The 18,523-nt window shown below is 37.9% G+C and overlaps 1 protein-coding gene across 1 annotated transcript in view; it reads left to right on the top strand.

The window, feature by feature from the left end:
• Positions 1 to 14,610, top strand: part of MYO16 (myosin XVI) — a gene marked incomplete at both ends in the record, with an annotated part of 300,019 nt that extends 285,409 nt beyond the window's left edge. Inside the window, 2 exon segments of the mRNA XM_084276764.1 lie at positions 598 to 689; positions 14,377 to 14,610. Coding sequence (XP_084132890.1) covers positions 598 to 689; positions 14,377 to 14,610 — 326 coding nt within the window.
• Positions 14,611 to 18,523: the final 3,913 nt, after the last annotated feature.

Below are 18,523 nucleotides of genomic sequence, written 5' to 3'. Positions count from 1 at the left end.
GTAGTGCTATGTGAATGGTCTTCCACTCTGGCAGAAGTGATGGGGAAGCCAAACAGTGAGCTTCACTCTAGGATTACTGGGCAGAGGTGCTTGTTTCTCTTGACTACAGAGGGAGACTATCGGGCTTTTTTACACTGGTTTTTATACATCTAAGTTTTGGGCTGCTAATTCCCACATGGAGTATGCACAACAAGTAAAAGAATTACAAAAAAAGCTCTGTACTGAGAAGATGAAGGTGTAAGTCCTGGACCTATTATTGACTTGCCATGTGACCTAGAGACATTAATTTGAGAGCAGACCACAGGCCTGTTTTCCATTTGCTTCTGCGATGAAAAGGAGCCAAGGGAAGAGGAGCCAGGGATTTTCGCATTGCAGGAGGAATCCCTGGCCAGTGTATAGGTAATGTGTTATTTTTAGGCTCCTTCAGTATGATTGCTCCTTTTGTAAACCACCATGCATATAAATAGTAAATATTCAGGCATATGTGTGATTTTTTTCATTCTTTTTTAGTTAAATAAGACAAGGTCTCCTGAATCTCATCCTGAAATCAGCCAATGCATAAATGTCAGGTTATAAATTAGTATTGTTCTTCTTTAGGTTTACCAGAGGAGAATGAATATTCAAGACTGTCAGCCAGCACTACGGCAGGTTCATCGATTCAAAGGCATAGGGAGAGCCACACTAGTCAGGTAAATATTTCATTGACCATGTACTAGAATCAGTAAAAGAGAAAAAATTTAGTAACTGCATGTTGAAAACTGTCTTGATACAAATTTGTGTGTTGGTATTGAAAAGTACAGACTCCTTTCACAGGCTTGTATTAAGCTAAGAACTCTAATGAATTTATTCCCAAGGTTTTGTTTTGGTTTTGTGCAGGGTTTTTTTTCTGGGAGGATAATACCATCCTGAAAGGTTCTCATAGTAGACTACAAAGTTAATGTTGCTAGTTGTGAGGATGTTATTTTTCCAGCAGCAAATATGTCTCTTCACCCTGAGAGGACCAAGATGTTATCTCTCTCAAGATATTCATTCAGACTGGAAAGAGTTGCATGATAATGAACCTCATAGGAATAAATGCATAATTATATCATCCTTTCGTATATCAAAGCAGTGAAGACTTTAAAAGCATTCTTCTCTGCTTTTATACAAATATCAGCAAGTAAAAATTAAAATCAAAATATCCATCCATTAAGGCAGCAGTATATACTGGGGTAGTATGAAGCAATGGTTATTTTAAAATTTCTGTTTAGCTAATGTCACTTTAACAACAAAATACATTGAGTGAACAAAATGGAATTAAATTTGTCATCATGTATTTTCTTCATTCTTTTCTTCAGCATTTTATATGTAATGTGAAACACTTTTCTTTTTACATAGGCAATTCAGGCATGAAGATACTCAAGAAATTTTATTTTATTTCATTTAAATGTTGTCAGTGTATCCTCCTGTTGATTTTATATCTTCAGTGCACTTTTCTAAAAGGGTAGTCCTGAGCTACTTTTTTATTTGAGATTCCCCTAAAAGTTTTACAGTAAAGGCACATATTGTCCAAAGGGAAACTGTATTGCAGCTGAGAGGAATTTCCTCAACCCAAGCCTCTCATTAACTAGTGGTACAGTTTTGAAACTATTTTACCAGAAGGCAAGGTAAAGTGATTTATCACACTTAAGAGCTACTTGTTGTCTGCAGCAGACAGCTGACATTTCATTACAACAAAATACTGACCCTACAAGTGAACGGATGTTTGGCCATTGACTCCAACAGGAGTGGGATTCAACCTCCAAGGTCATATTCAGTCTTAAAGTAACTTTGAAAAACAATAGGTTTTAACTGAGTATGTGAGCAAACTAGTACAGAGGTCTTCACTTTTTGTTTTGCTGCCCCACTATCCAAAGCAGTGGCATAACTACAGCGCCTATTTGTGTTGGATAATTGTGCCAAGACAGCATTCTGCACTGCACTGATCTCTTCAGAGATCTAAGTGGGGCTAGCCAAAGCTGCTCAGGTGCACGTAGGCTTGTACCCACCTAGTACACAGTAACAAGTCTCTGCCATCACCCCATCTCTCAGTGTCTCAAAATGTACTTCAACCATATAACGAAAAAATACTTACAGTTCTGCGCTGTGCGGATCAGCACACTGGGTGGGGATACGGGACTGTGAAGGCGACTGGATGCAATGCTTTCCCTTGTCCCTGTTACATGTTTTAATGACCAACAGAACACTTCTTAGGCATGAGAGTGGCCAAAGAGCCCTCTCTAGCGCATGAAGAATCCAAGACCCAGGCAGTGCTCTGGTTATAAACCTCACATGGTGAGACACTTCTGTTCTGGAGCACCTTACACCTCTGTTGCTAAAATGCTTGCGTGGGATCAAGGAGGATCATGTTTAAATTGCTGCATCAGTGCAGCACACAGAGAGTTAAATGAGTTAGATATAAGGGAGCATCTTTGTCTTATCTTTGCAAATGGAAACTGTATCTTTATGTGAAATTAGTCTGCAATATTTAAATGCCTTAATTTAGAAGCAAGCCTTTAACCATTTACAAACTTGTATTTTTGAGTTTTCCAAAACTACTTGCCAAAAGCTGAATACAAATTCAATTCGGTACTTTGAAATGTCATTTTTCAGAAAATAGATGTTTTGCCAAAGTGCTTCACAAATCTTTAGATTCCATGCCATGAACTCAGAATTACACACAGGGGCAATCCTTAAATGCAAGCTCAATAAGAACTGTGACAAGTTTAGAGAAGAAACCTGTAATTCTGTGATTTTTATATACAATTACCTTAATGAATAAACATCTTCCAAAGTAGTGCTGCCAAAAGAAAAAGAAAAAAAATCTTCCTCCCACAAACAGAAAAAAAAATCTTAAAGAAAGCCTGTGCTCAGAGGGCTGGTAATTCTTACTGTAAAAATCATCCCTCACCATTTCAAAAGCATGGCATATATTTGAAAATGATTTGGTTTAATTGCAGTTGACATTTCTTAGCATGCTGCTGGTGACTCTAACAGCGCACAACCCTATTGTAAAAGTCTTTGCCAGGCTTCACTGCAGTAACCTTATCACTTTAAAGTAATTCTTGCACAGACGTATGAAATAGGACAGATTGTTTCACAGATCTGTGAAGTACTGATTGACTAATTGCTTTAGAGAGAGAAACATAGGCTGGGTCCTTGGATTTCTTGGCAGACATTCTGTCATTTCAGCTAAAGGAAACTGGTTCATTAGCTTTCAGGGACTTCTAATATTTATGGGTTTTTTAATATCTCCCTGCTAGTTCCTTACTGTAGTGACAGGAGTTAATTTCATTTTTGTCACAGGAACTCAAGGCTCATGTACATCCAACTAAATTTTAGGCATTATGGCTTACAGTACCATCATGTTGTCACATCAGGTGATAATTACCTCCATCAGTGCCTGATACTTCCTGCACACTGCAAACCTACACACTTCAGAAAGCAAATTCTTTGGCTCAATATCTGTCAACATGCATCATAAGGATCAATCTTTTAACAAACACTTTTGGAAGCAATTACCAAGTATAAAATATCACGCAGGTGTGAACTCAACAACTTAACTGATCACCCCTAAAGTCTGCTGAAACCAAAAAGTTCGCTGTTGGCCAAAAACATTACTTTTCAAGGGCAATGGTTACTTTAAGATCAATTTTTGTCAGAGTGAAAAAGGACAAAAACTGGAAAAAAGTTAAAATATTAACAAAATATTTCTTACATGAAAATTATGGAATAAAATTCTACTTTCTTCTGCTAGAATAATGGGGAAGGGTATTAAAGATAAAGCTTGATTTTGTCTTAATAGAAATTAAAGTCTTGCATGTTAAAAGAATAACAAAGTAAAAGGGTTTTTTTTTAAACTAATTGCTTTTCCATCATACAGTTCTGTGTCTGTACAGTCACAGATTTCTAATGGATTATATCTGTAGATTGCAAGTAAGTACCACATAAAAACTTAAAGAACCTAATATCTGCTGTAACACTGTAGCATCATCATCAATGAAGATGAAAGCTAAACTATAAATTTGGGTGTTAAACCAGTTATCAAGAAGCATCATGCACTTTAGTCTGTTTGGATAGTAGATCTCTAAGAAACTATTTGTTAGCAGAGAGCCACACACATATTCTTTTCACCCACCCAGCACACCAGCTTCTATGTAGTTTGTACTTTCCTTGTAAACCAAAACATTCTAGTCAAGGAAATCTTAAAAATATAAGCTAGAAATCAACAGTCAAATGGTACTGTAGGAAACGATATCCTAATCTACTCTTAGAATAAAAGCTACTTTACTCTTGGCAACTAAGCCCACACAAGAACTACAACTCAGCTACGAGGACTGCATCTAACTCAGCTTCTATGGAAAAACTTCTGGTAGCCTCTTGGTCCCTGAACAGCAGAGATCTAGGAAATTTCTTCTTCCAAATTTGATTAAAAAATTACTGATTTAAAATTATTTAAATGGTTATTGTTTGAAATTGCTTCAGTGATTGGTTTGAACATTTCCAGACTTCCAAATGTGCCTGGATCTGGTAGTCTTGAATTCTTATCCTATAATTTCCTTAGAGTCAATGAAAGGGTGAAAATGCAAGAGATGTTTCTTCTGGTTGGTTGAGCCATAATCTTGCTTAGATATAAAACATTGCTATGACTAAGGTCATTTCTAGTCAGTCACACTCCAGGAAATTATCCCAAAGCATACTGGAGACGTAGCAGGATCTAAAACCCCAAACCTTCTATAAAATAAAAAGAAATAATAATAAAAAACACCAAACAAACAAAAAGATCAACAAACTTTAAAAAATATTACCTCTGTGTTCTTTTTCTTTTACACACAGCATTCCTCAGTTTCTTAGCCAGTCTAATGGGTTATCTTCTCCAGACTTTATTTATCACTTCCTGTGTTCTCGATAGCTTCTGTGAGTGTGTGCATTTAAAAGATAGAGCATAAAGACTGTTGAAGTACCGTGGTTCTTTGGAATAGCGGCAACAGCAAGATGAAACAGAGTCAACAAAAGCAAGGATGTATCTTTGGCACCTCACACAAAAGCTAAGTGGCCCCATCGTCCTTTTTTTCTACAGATCCAGGAATGTATTTTTTTCTATTATTTTTGGTAAAAATATTTTAAAGTTGTTATTAACATTCACTATGAAGTGGGATGCTGTGTGAGAAAGACAGTGGAATGAAGAAAAGCAGGCCAGCTAAAAGACTCCTTGTTTCTTATGTGGGCAGCAAGAAGCAACATGGTCTGTCTGTAACAGGATGAGATGGACAACCTGGAAATAATGAACAGATGGGAAGTGAGGGGCAGATTAAAGAGTAGAGTGATAATAAGCATGTGTGTGGGGCGGGAGTGGGGAGTAAAACAGGCACCAGATAAAGGATGATTCAGAGAAGTAAGGTTGGAGGAAGAATAAATTTGACTGAGAGAGAAGGTAAATAATAAAATGGAATAAGGGATTTAGAAAGAGGAAAGAAGCAACGGCCAGAAAGGAGCCTACCACCACCGCCCCCCGCCCCACCTCAAAAAAACAAAACAAAAAAAACCCACCAAAAAAACCCCAGACAGAACAGAGAAATAAAAAAGCAGCAAAAAGGAAGATATGAAAAACAGGAGGGAGAGAATCAAGGAGAGTGCACAGAGTGGTGGAGTAAAAAGAGTCAGGGACTAAGGAGGAAAAAAAGATAAAGTCTATATGATATTCCAGATATGATACTTGTTTTCATACACGTGTTCTTTTATGTTCCATAAAATAAAAATAATTCAGCCATCGAAGAAAAAAATGTAGAAAATTTCTCATTTAAAGGTACAAAGCCTCGTTGTGCAGTTTAGCTTTCTAATGGCTGAATGTTGGTTTATCTGCAATCAGATGGTGTTACACGTGTTCATTGCCCTATGGAAATGCTCCCAGAACAAGACACAAATAAGCAAGCAGCTTGTCATCTAGTAGGTTAAGTAACATCAGACATACAGTACACCCTGGTGTAAGAATTGATTACTCCTGAAACATGTTTTATCTGTCACGTGCTCAAAGAGGTGAGATAAAAAATGATGGTTATTTTTTCACATATTGTTATATTAAAAAATCTGCAGTCTTCTCTCTTCTATTTTGTTTAAACCCCATAGTGCAGGTTGGCAGATTGCAGTAATATAGGAGCCAACATCTGACAATGAAAAATTGGAAATGTCTTTTCATATTCGTGAAGAATGTATTTATTGTTTCATTACAGCTTAAGCCATAGCTTATTTCATGAAATCTCATTGCTTTCAGCAGTCTCTTCCCTCAGAAAGAGCTGCATATTCATTATAGTTTCAAGGGCCTTCTTTGTTCCTACTCGATTTAATATTTGTTGCCAATCACTTCTTTTGTTGACTGTTCAAAAGTTAAAAAAAACGAATAGTCAGGAATGCCGTGTGTTGCTACCCCCCGCCCATTGTCACGCTTCTGAACACTGGGCTCTAACACTCGTTATTAACGTCTGCCGTGTTTGCCTATTAGCTGGAAGTAATCTTTGTTCATCTTTGAAGCAAAACGTGGCAATCAAACAAGTCCCGTGTAATAAAAAAATCACTAACGCCTTTGTAAACACATAACATCCAAGAAAGGACACAGAATGTTATATATTTATCATTGATCTCAATCAGTATATCCCCCTGAATTGTGTTTTGTTTATTGTTTTGACAGTAATGTCAAAGAATTCTCTTTGTAATGTCACATACAGACAAAAATCAGGTCTTATAACACAGTGTGGCTTTATTTTTAGAAGACTCACAGTCAAAAACATGTGCCTTATAGACTAAACGGCGTGAGGTAATGTGTCATATAAATTCATCAGTAGGTACAACATCTTATGTTTCTGTATCAAGGGCTTTTGGAGGCCTGATGCCCCTTCTCCTCAGCAAGTGTGGCCCAGGTCTGACTGCTGTGACCTCCAAAATGGAAAGTACAGATTCTCCCTTTTGAATCAGTAGATGCCACAGTCTACTCCCAACACATTTGAGGCCCCTTTTCTGTCCCAATGCCTTCCTCCTGACTGCATTTTCCCCTGGTAGAAAGCTGTGATTGTTGAGGAGAAGGGAACAAAACCTTCTGAGCATCCCTGTGCTCTCCCCAAGCTTTGGTGTTTGGCTAAAGTGTGTAGCTCTTCACCTTGTGCTGCTCTGATAGCCAATGGGTCACCTTAAAAAGCTGCTTCGAAGTGGGATTCAGTGGGAGTGTGGTCCACTACCCCAGTGACAGGACCTGGGGAAGCTGACATCACTTCTGACTTAACCATTAGTGCCTAGCGTGAAAGAGGATAAATTGGTCCCTCTGCCCCTCATTGTCTTGCTGTCCCACAGTGACACCAGAATATCCTGCTTCCAGCATCACTCCATGACCGATGTTTGGAAAAAAATCAGATCTGACCCCCCAAAAACCCAGACAGCTGAAAACTGCTTGTCAGAAGGGACAGCATTTCTTCCAGATTCTTGTGGTGATCCTTTTTTTTTTTCCTTTTTCAGAAAGGCAGGCTCTGTGTAGTTTTATTTTATTTATTTTATTAGTTTTATTTTTTTTTATTTTAAGACAACCCCCAATTTTTAAATATCAGCAGATATAACTTCCTTTGGTATGTCATCTATATAACACCTGTTCTAAAGGTAGTTTCTTCTTTTGATGTAATAAATTTTAACTAAGATAGAAAAAATATTTCCTAACTTAGAACACAGCAAAATACAATATATGTATATATGTATCAGTATCTCGTGTTTAACCATATTTAAACTGGCATGCCTCTTCCTGAGCAATTTCCACCAGACAGAGCACCTGTCGTCTTTGCCATTTTCTCCTTTCATATAAGCCCATTTGCTGTCCATTTAGAGAGCTGGGGCTTTTTTGAAGATTGTAAGGTTGCTGCAACACAAAGAAAAATCACCAGAAGTTTAAAAGAAGTATTAAGTAAAATCATTTTATTGTTGCATATCACATATCAACTTATTACGTCCCGTGGGTCTGCATCTGCTAAAAATCGTGTGTCCCAGCATTCACAAGACAATCACATGAATCAGCTGGGATCCCAGTGGTACATTTGTATTTGAAGATTTTTAATTGGAATTTAGAAGCATGTAAACTCATTTATCATAGCTGCTCTCTACTCCCTGCTGGGGTCTTACATAGCCAATGCAGGTTTCCCAATCAAATACAAATTTACATATTGATTTAATTTATGTTGAATGCTTGCCTAGGCTTTTTAACACACCCTTGGTTTACTGTGTCCTTTCCCCTTGTATCTTTAAATGAGTGTTGTATTGGTAAATAACATTTAGGCCGACAGATTTTTTTTCATCATACAAGAGCTGGTGGAAAAGCAATCCCTTCCTGATTTACGCTTTCTTGAAACATAGAATAAAAAACATGTCTGTTTCAAACATGTCTGTTTGAACCTGAAGGGTCAGTATTCTTTGAGAGGTCGCAGTGTGCCTGTTCTGTAGTTTGGAAAGAAGATGTGACATGCCTGCTTGGAAGCAGTCAGTGTAGGGGCTTGTCAGATGCAAAAAGAAAACATAAAATAAGCTAGAAACATTTTTGTGAGAGAGATGCATGCCTGTCACAGGCTGAATCAGTATGTGTTGGTCTTACTAATAATCACACACATTAGGAATTATTTCCAGAATTACTGAATTGTATTGTGTCTTTCATTTTGAAATGAGAGGTGAGATCTTGATCACTTCTATCTTTAAAACTGACCATCCGCAAGAGACCCACTGGGGTTTGTGAATTGCTTTAGAGGGCTCTAATAAAGACAACTGTGAGTCACCTACTGGTTGAAATTTGTTCTACTTACAATTTTAGGCAGTCTAAAAACTGGAAAATATTAAAACCATGGGTTTTGTTAAGGCAGTTCCATTTCTAAGATAATTGTGATAATTTGTCATTATCATTTTACATTTATTGCATAATTCACTTTAGATCCTTATCATATTTTAGAAAGGTTAAATCACTGCTGTTCTAGACTCCATCTCCCCATGGATTCTATGGTGGGACCTCAACTTTACTAGCAATTTAAAGCACTAATGGAAGAGAAACATAATAAAGCTGTAATAATTAATTGTGAGCATCTACTGACAGTTACTTTAAAGCACCAACATTGACAAATCTATTAAAATAATTGGCAGTTTTTGTCTGAAGGGTAAATATGGACTAGCTACTGCATGCAAATGTCTCAGGAGCATAGCTTTGTACGTTATACATGTCCTTAAATTGTGATGTGGTTAAGAAATCTGTCTTCTGTTGTGCTTATATGTCTATATTCAGGGAGTTTACTAAAACCTACAGAAGCAAATGAAACAGAACTGTAATAAAACATTCAGATCTACATTATGTGCAAAGAAAATTTGTATGTTTTCACATTAGAGAATGTAATTAAATGCTTCTATTTATTTTCTAGTGTGTAGTAGTAGAAAAATCAATGCAAACACAAATTAACAAAACAATGAGTAGAGTAAACCACACATATTTTTGAAAATATAAACCAAACATTTGGTCTGGGAGAGAGCAAAAAGAGGTGAAATACTCAAAAGAATCTACTAATGCAAATTAATAAATCTGTTTGGCAGACAGTTTAATGAGTCCTTTAGCCATAGCCTGATGATTAAGACTGTTGCATCTGACACACAGATAGACAATCCTGTGATTCTATGATATAAGCTCTCTGTTACTTCTGAATGTTACAAAATACCTTCTGTAAAGTTATAGCTTTTTTTTAATATCTCTTAAGAATGAATTTCCAGAGCCAAATCTCTAAATAACTCAAATTAAAATTAATTTTAAATGGACATGTTAATCTTTTTATCTGGCATACATTTTGTCACAAATGATATAAAAACGCAAAACCTTCAACTTCTCATAATTAAAAACTCACTGAATTTTTTAACTAGCCTAAGAAATAAGATGATAATTAAAGTAATTTATTGACTTATAGCAACTCATCTTGATTCTAAGACAAAGTTGAAATTCAGCATGTCTGCATCAGGCCATAAAGTGAAATTTAGGCAGAATTTAAAAGCCTAAGTCCAGAAGGCAAAGCAGGGGCTCTTTCTCCAATGATACTATGAAATACTTAAATTAATATAACTCAATAGGCAAAACCATCCTCTAACATTTTCATGGTTGCCAACATACAGCCCAAGTGCTCTGTCTTCACTCTCTCTTGTGTGCTAAAACTGCAAGGGACTTGCTCTCAAGGGTTTGCTTTAGCATTCTTACCACACACAGACAGCATGAAGCATGGAAGTCAAAGTCCTTCTTCCTTGCATTCAGAGTCCGCCTCTTGTAGTCTCAGTGTCCTATAAGCACGTGAGATCTCAGTTCCTTCCTTAACCTGAAAGAAGTCAGTTCCACATCTTTTGATTTCCTAATGTGCTCTAACAGCTAGATAATGATCAAAGTACTGCCATGTATGTCCTGATGTAACCAAGCCATTGGTGCTCTGTCACCAACCCAAATCCCTAGTGCCAAGAGGAGAGCACTTGCTACCGCAGTCTGATAGTCTGGGTTGTGAGGCAGAAGGAACAGACCCTGGGATCTCTTCCCTGGGCTGGTCATTACACATTTATTTTGTTCATCCTGCCATGCTTTGCAGTGGAAGGTGCAGATCTTGTGTAAACTGCTTTGGTCCATTGAAGTTTCCAATGGAGAGCTTTGGCAACTCCACAAGCTCTCCTCTTGTGCTTCACTTCACTGTCTCTGACATTTCTGCTTTTCTGACTCACAGGGTGGTGTTTCCACCAGATGGCAGGGTTCTTAAATACTAGATATTCAATTGTTATATGTTTCTGGGGGTCTAGCTCAAATACTATTTTGCCCATGTCTGAATGACCATTGACTTTGAGTGGGAAAATCCTGGTCAACAGTTGATACCATCTCTACCCCTTAAAGGTTGAAGTTGCTTGTTCCGTGTTCATTGAAAAGATCAGTAGTCTTAAAGCAATTACTTCCTACACATCTCATTCACCCTTCACAAAATACTTGCTCAGCATATAGAATAATAATGAAGAGACACAGCTTGCTGTTTTACATTGTGCTTCATGTAAAATTATTCAGCAAATCTTTTCTATAATGAATATGTATAATAAGTTTGTAGTTTCTCACAGGTCTAATAATGAATGGAAGATAAAGAAGATATCATAGTATTCAAATATATCTAATTATATTAATTGATCCATTTAAAGCTTTCTTTAGCATTTTCTCCCATTTCATTTCGACTGCATTTCCATCCCATGTCCTTCATCCAGCCTGAAATACAAACTTTTTCCAGCTTCCTTACCAGATCAGTCTCATCATGAATAAAGATTTGAGATATTTTTCCATCCTTGATTAAAAAATACAATAAAATATGTACAAGTATTTGTGGACTGGACCAACATTTGTCCACTATACACTGGAAAATGAGCACTATAATGACAGTGCTGGCCCGAAACTAATTTACAGCTTGCATAAGCAGGGTCAAGATAATAAAGCTTCTTCAGCGCCTGTAAGCTCTAAATAGAAGGCATTTGTCAATTGCCTTGCCCTGGGAAAGTGCATTCACTTTCACCCTGCACCTGTGGGCTTTTATGTTTCTTGGACTAGCAGTGGCACTGCCTCTACTCAAATCCTTTGTCCATCTTTCAAAACTGGAAATTTTTCTGGATGTCATTAGAGTCATATGGTCAGACATGGAGCACATCCAGTAACATGGAGTTTCAAAACATCTGTTTTCTTGTAAGTTTACTTCTTTGATAGAGTTCAGGCAATCCTTTGGTTATTTACTGCTGAAACCACTTCATATCAAACTCTTGCAATGGCTGTCTAACACAGCTTGTGGTATGTGTGTTCCAGCACCTCTCTGACAAACATGCCTAATACAGGTTCACAAAATGTCTAAAATTTAAATCCAAATAAACCAGCTAAATTAGGAAGGCTGGATTCCAACCTACCTGTTTTCTAAACTGGGTTATGCCCATCATTTAAACCCACAAAAATCTATAGAAATTGACCACAGTAAGTTTCAATGCCTCCCAAATTATACACCTCTTCTATAGACTAAAACTACCTGACATGACTTTCTTGATAAATTTTTTACAAATTTTTCATTTGTCTTCTAATCTTCCCTACCACACTGGAATAAAAAATACATATAAAGAAAAGGTAATGTGTTTTGGTGCACAAGAAGTCTCTGGTATCCCTCTAATTTTTCATTTTCCTTTCAGTCACTGAGATGTCCTGTTGCATTTTGTGTAATCATAACAACAAAAGGGTTTTTATTTCATAATGGTATGCAATTGGGATGGCACCAAAATATATATACTTCAAAGAAGTCTTCCAGACACTTTCCATTTTTCTTCATTTTTTTCCTTTCAAATGTGGAATTTACATCCGTACTTGAAATTACAATACCTTTTATTAAGGCACGTAGGCTAATGCATCTCTCTTTGAAATATCAACCAACCATAAATTAAGCAGATTCACCATCAATCTTCAGGCATTTCTACATAAGGGGTTGTTCCTTCTCTGACAGCACATGCAAAAGGTCTGACTTGCAAAGGACAACTCCTGAAGCAGCTGCATAAAGCCTGCATAAGCCCCAGTAGACAGGTACCCTCTAGTCCATGACAGAACTGGAGAAGCCACAGGCAGTAGCACAGTCTTCTGCCCCAAGGGACCTCATTGTCCATGGGTGACAAGAATGCCCTTCAAGTCACGCAGCCCTCCTTGCATCTGGAACCAAACACAGGTGCCATGTCTCACGAGCATTTAAGGGCACTGCACATCAATTCTTTTATCATGGAAACTAACATACAGCCATCTCTCACTATGACAACGGGTATAAATACAACCTTGACAAGAACAGCCACACTTCTCACATGAGTCCATTTTATTCATGCCAGAGGTACCGCTTATAGGTGCCCCTATGGGGTCCTTAAGAATGAAGGTAGAAGAGTAAGGGCCACGGGCCATTAGCTGTTATGATAGATTTGGTTCATATTCCCCAAGTTGGTCCCTTCTGAATACCCCTAAGTGAATAGCTCTTCAGTACTTGATCTAGGTGCTGCTCTACTGCACAAGTCCTGAGCAGGTCTCAAAGGATGGTGAGGTGGACTTCATAGCTACATGGACTTGAGCTGTCATGAGGGCTTCAACCTGACTTGAACAATAAACATATAATCATTGGAACAGAAAAGTTAAATGGAAGGGAACAGGAATGGTTTCTTCTAGGTGGATTATGAATTGAGTACAGAACTGTTTGGCTACTTCAAGAAGAATTTATAAATAGTCTCAGGCCAACTGAAACTGTATTTTAAGTTTTATTCTCTGGATGAACACAAGGGACAGCCCCTGGTTCTAAGACGACCTGTCTGTGACAAGCAGCATGACTAACTCCAAGCAGTAAAACAGGTTTTAGTTTCTCAATTATGGCTATTTTGGTATTTACATTGAGTGTAAAAACCTTCCTACTCCTGCAGCTGCTATTTGCTCAGTGTGAAGGAATAATAATATTATATGAAAACAGCTTTAAGATTAAATTGTTAGTCTGTTTTGTGTATTTCAGAGGACTTTGTCCATGTAACTTTTGCTGATATAAGAGAGTTTTTTTCATTTGTTTCATTTTTGGCACCTGCTTCACACCACTTCTGTGACTTTCAGCCATGAGATTTAAATAAGGGAAATCTAAATCATTATTTTTTCTGTATTTTCAGTGTAAAGAATAGTAAATAGGAAGCGTTAAGCACAACATTTTATACCCCTTTGGAGGACAAAGTTGCTTCAAATTATTAACAGGACTGTTTGATCTGTTTTCTTTCAGCTGCAGTACAAATGAGAGCAGCTTTCCCTCAGCAAAAGTGTAGAACTTGAATCCTTACCCACATACATCTACTTACTTCTTTCTTCAATTGTAAATATTAGATCAGGAGCACACACAGCCACTCACCATCTAACATGGCTAAGCCAGGGCACACTGTAGCAGTCTCAGGATTTGTGTTCATTGTACTACCAGAATATAATGCTCCATGGTGCCCTTTGCTAGTAATGGATAAGGAGCAGAAGGTGGTTCCCTCCTTACATGGGGCTTGGCAGTAGAAAACATCTCTCATGAGTTCAAGGCAAGGTTATTTTGCTGAAAGTCATTGTTGTTTATACATCATTATGCTCAGCTCTTTACAGAGGGAAAAAGGAAAACGGGACCCAAATCTGCCCTGCCCACATGTTTCCATTCATGGCAAAGAGGCAGAGTATCCTCTGTGATTCAACATGCACATTCAGTTTCATGCTGTCAGGAGAGTTAACTTTATCCACTATTTTTACAACTATTAATATTATTTCCTTCTCACTAACAGGTTATTCATCAGCTTAGACTTTCAGAGAACGAGAGTGTGGCTCTGCAAGAGCTTCTAGATTGGAGGAGAAAGCTGTGTGAAGAGAGAGAAGACTGGCAGCAAATCTTGCACAACACTGAGCAAAGAATCACAGCCCCACCTCCACCCCCTTGTAAAAAGCCAACGCTGCTGAAGAAAGTAGAAGATACTTCCTGCAACAGACTCTCTTCAGGCATATGGGATACCACCATGTGATTCAGATGTGCGTGTTTGCAGACTGTTAGGAATGAAACCACCTAATGACTTCAATCTGCACAATCAGCAAGTTTCCTTCCCTTCCTTCACCAAGCATGCAGGGGTTTTTTCTAAGCACTCATTCAAGAGCACAGGATGGAGGAGCTATTTAGACCTGTTGTGTGTGTGTGTGTGTGTGCATGCGTTTGTTCTTTTCATATATATATACACATATACATGTATCTGTGCATCTGAGTATATATATGTATGAGTGCATATATATATGGAGACAAACTGCACTATAAGTACTTAGTTTAAAAGTACAAGATGGTCACCTAGAGCTCTCCCATGGACAATGAAGACACTATGTTAAACAAGTGATGATGGGGAGAAGTGACTAACAGGCATTTTAGAGAGATCAGGAAAGTCTGTGTGCACACTGTACAGCTGTTTTATATAGTACAAAAACATGATGTTCCTTGTTCCCTAATGAATGGGTTTATTATATTACATGTATACATATATATATTTCTTTGTAGATGTCTGTGTTCTATTGGCGTTGCAAACCTGAAGTTTATTTACATGTTTATTACTGGTGTTTTATAACTTTATGCAATTGGTGCTGTCATTCTTTCTTCAAAATACAGGTAATAAATTCAGTACTCGCATTTTTCTTTCATAGTTTATCTTTACCAGCATACCAAACAGTTCTAACACTGTGCTGTTTTTTCAGAACTGGCAATAGCCTTTCCAAAATCCAGTCCTAAAATTCTTGCAAAGCTCCTGTATATGCAGGTGCGATTTGATGCTGTTCGCAGTCATGACTTGGAGAGCATGACTTCTTCTTGGTGGACCCGTGTTTCCAAATGTGTGAACTGTGAATTCTGCAGTTACATCTCAAATCTTATTTCATTCTGGGTTATGTAAAATAATGAGGTGCTCATTTAGATTATAAGTATGGTTTGAAATTCATACCTGATTATGCGTAAGGTCAGGTGTCAGTGGAAAGATACATAATGGTAATGAGGTATGAAAATAGGGCTGTGATTTACTGTTACAAGCCAGAGGGCTTTATGGAGATGGGTATATCAAAGGATTATGTCCTTATGGCAGTACAGTGATGCATTTATACCTCAAATTTCATGTAATGAAATGGTTTCAGAAAGCAGAGCATTCTAGTTGGTGAACATGAGTTCTGACCAGCAATGTTAATTTATGACAAACATGCTGCTGGAAACGTGCTAGATCCTGCTCAGCAGTCTTTGATTGCTGTTTTGCCACTAAAAGGTGTTATTTATATATATGTGGACACAGATATTTTGTCAGGAGGCATTTATTTTAAGTTGTTGGAGTACGTAGAGCCAGTGTGAAGCCCATTTCTTGGCTCCTTTTCCCATTCCTGTTGGGATCCAGGAAAAAGTGCTTGCAGTTTTGCAAGTGGATGTAAAACTAATATTTTTCAAATGTAAGCTAGGTTTTAAAAAAGTGAGCTCACCCTTGTTTGGAAGTCGTTTGGAACAGAAAAAAATAAAAGCCCGTTTAGAGTTGTAGGTTTTTCTGTCATGTTTGACAGAAGCTTCAAGCCGGCTGAATGGCAAAATCACATGCTTGTTTGGTTTTTACAGGGAAGCAGCAAAAGTCAAATTGTTCCCATGAATGTCATCAAGCTGTAGGCAGAATTAAGCACCTTCTCTTGCTGGAGATTAAACTAGACATTTTGAATGGACAAGGAAGGTGAGAATTTTACCTCGTTACCACAGTTAGATTCACAGAAGTCCTCTCTGTAATATTAGCCATTTCTAGTTCATGGAGAAGCAGGAACACTAGATTCTGAATCTTAACTTCAGGTGATGTAAATGGCCATAAATCGTGACTTCTTCCAGGAAGGACAGATTACCACTGTGAGATTATGTGGAAAACAGCTCTCACCTGCTCAACAATTAAGTCAGCATGAGGCTTTGCCTGGAAGAATTGAGGTTTCCACCTTATAGCTCAGATAAGCAGGGGCATACAGAGATCCCTGTGAAAGGGCAATGAAATGCCTCCAGAACTGCATGCAAAGAGCTAATTAACCTGACCTCACAACTACGTCGCTTCCAGGGTGCAAGCTGCTATCCCTTCATGGCACAGCATCGCTGTACATAGCTGCAACATCTACAACAGCTAGCTTAGCCATCCTGAACACCTCGCTGCACTGAGATGTTCAGACATGCCCTCAGGCTTATCGCTTCTCAAACAGGCATGACAAATCGCACTCTTGTAAGCTCTACCATATTGCTGACCCTAATGCCCATTAGCTGGCTTGGTGACTGGTCTGGTTGCAATTGATCCACAGCAGCATGGAGGTTTAGGGCAAGCTGTAAAACCTGACTGAGAAGAGAGTTTAGACCATGCCAAGATCCTTGCTAAGGCAGCGAGTTTGCTATCGGTGCCCAAGCTAGCTGTTTGCAAAGTGAGCTTGTGCATCTCCAGACAACTCTGTCAGCATCGCTGCACTCGCAATGTGGGGTACCCAGAGGGGAGAGAATCCATTTGTCACGTGCATTTTAAATTGGGAAATAGTATAAATGCACATTATACTTCAATCCTTACTAAAAGTTGTCTTAGAGCAGTGATCAGCCTCAGCCGCTGGATCTCAGGTAGGGTCTAAGGAACCTTTTTGCTACTTTCAAGGTCTGTATTGTGCCCTGTTACAGCAGTATGACCCACGTGTGGAAAAAAGGTGTGTAGGTTTTCTTGCAGTTTCATCACTACAGTTACACAGGAGAAGCAGCACAAATCTAATTCAGGCAATCTGATGCTCCAGACAAAGAGCAGAGTAGATTATTCTCCCTTGTTCAGCAGGTCTTTGTTCTATTTTTTGCAAACTTGGGTAAGACATATATTTTCTGGGGCGCTTCCTTAAAGCACATGACCACAGCGCAATATGACAAAATAAGCAGCAGAAGATATAAGACTTCTTTTTTTCAATTTTGTTATTAATTCCAGGTTATGTAATGGGTAACTTTTTACTTGGGGAGATTTTCTAGGATATTCCATTAAAATATACTACTATAGGAATAAAGTATTTGTGTTAAAACATGTTTTAAATATTTCTCTAATGGCAGTGAGACGCTCCAGAGTGTGACTTATGATGTCATAATTCACACCTAGTGTGTTCATTGGTCCCTTGGCCTTTGGCCTCATGCCTAACAATGCAGTTGGTAGGAAATTATTATACCATAATTCACACCCTACTGTGTCTTATTGCTTAAATAACCATACCCCCAGAGGTGTCTTAAAACTACCATTAAAGTTTATATTGTGTATCAAAATGTGTTTACAGGGCTGGGAAAATATACTATTGACATTTTGAAATGTTGAGAAGTAGTTTTAGCAGAACTGTACAGTGCTCGTAAATTAATCTCCCCAGTGGAGTCAGCACCAGCCAATTGCAGTGTTCCTTGAGTCTGTGAAGTCCTCTCTCACACATTAAAAAAACAGCTCAGACAAAAAAAAAAAAACAACAAACAAAAAAAAAGCCTTATGAATTTAATATTCTAAAGGGACATATTAAACTCTATGAGCATGCTAATGCCCTTAATATCCAATGAACAATCTGAAATATATTTATATTTGCAATAAAGCAATTTCAGGAAGCTGGGGTTATCACAGATAATCACTCCTCCACATTGTGCCTTATTGCTTAATTATTAATATGTGAAACAAGCAAAACTTGTAACAAATCAGCCTGTCCTTCAGTATAAGTTTGGAAGAATCAGAAATGTTTTACACTTGGTCTTCAAGCCAAGGGACTTCTAAAACTGTATTAAACCAAAAAAAAAAGAAAAACAACAGCTGTTCGCATGAGAAATTTTTAAAGCTTGTAAACCTTACTTGCTACTCCTGAAATAGCATTCAGTGTTTTTTAGTTGCTGTAGTTACATTCCTGTTG

This window comes from Gallinula chloropus (genome assembly GCF_964237585.1).
Source record: "Gallinula chloropus genome assembly, chromosome: 1".
Classification (NCBI taxonomy): Eukaryota; Metazoa; Chordata; class Aves; order Gruiformes; family Rallidae; genus Gallinula; species Gallinula chloropus.
The sequence above is the reverse complement of the archived record's forward strand: the minus strand, read 5'-3'. Positions and strand labels throughout refer to the sequence as shown.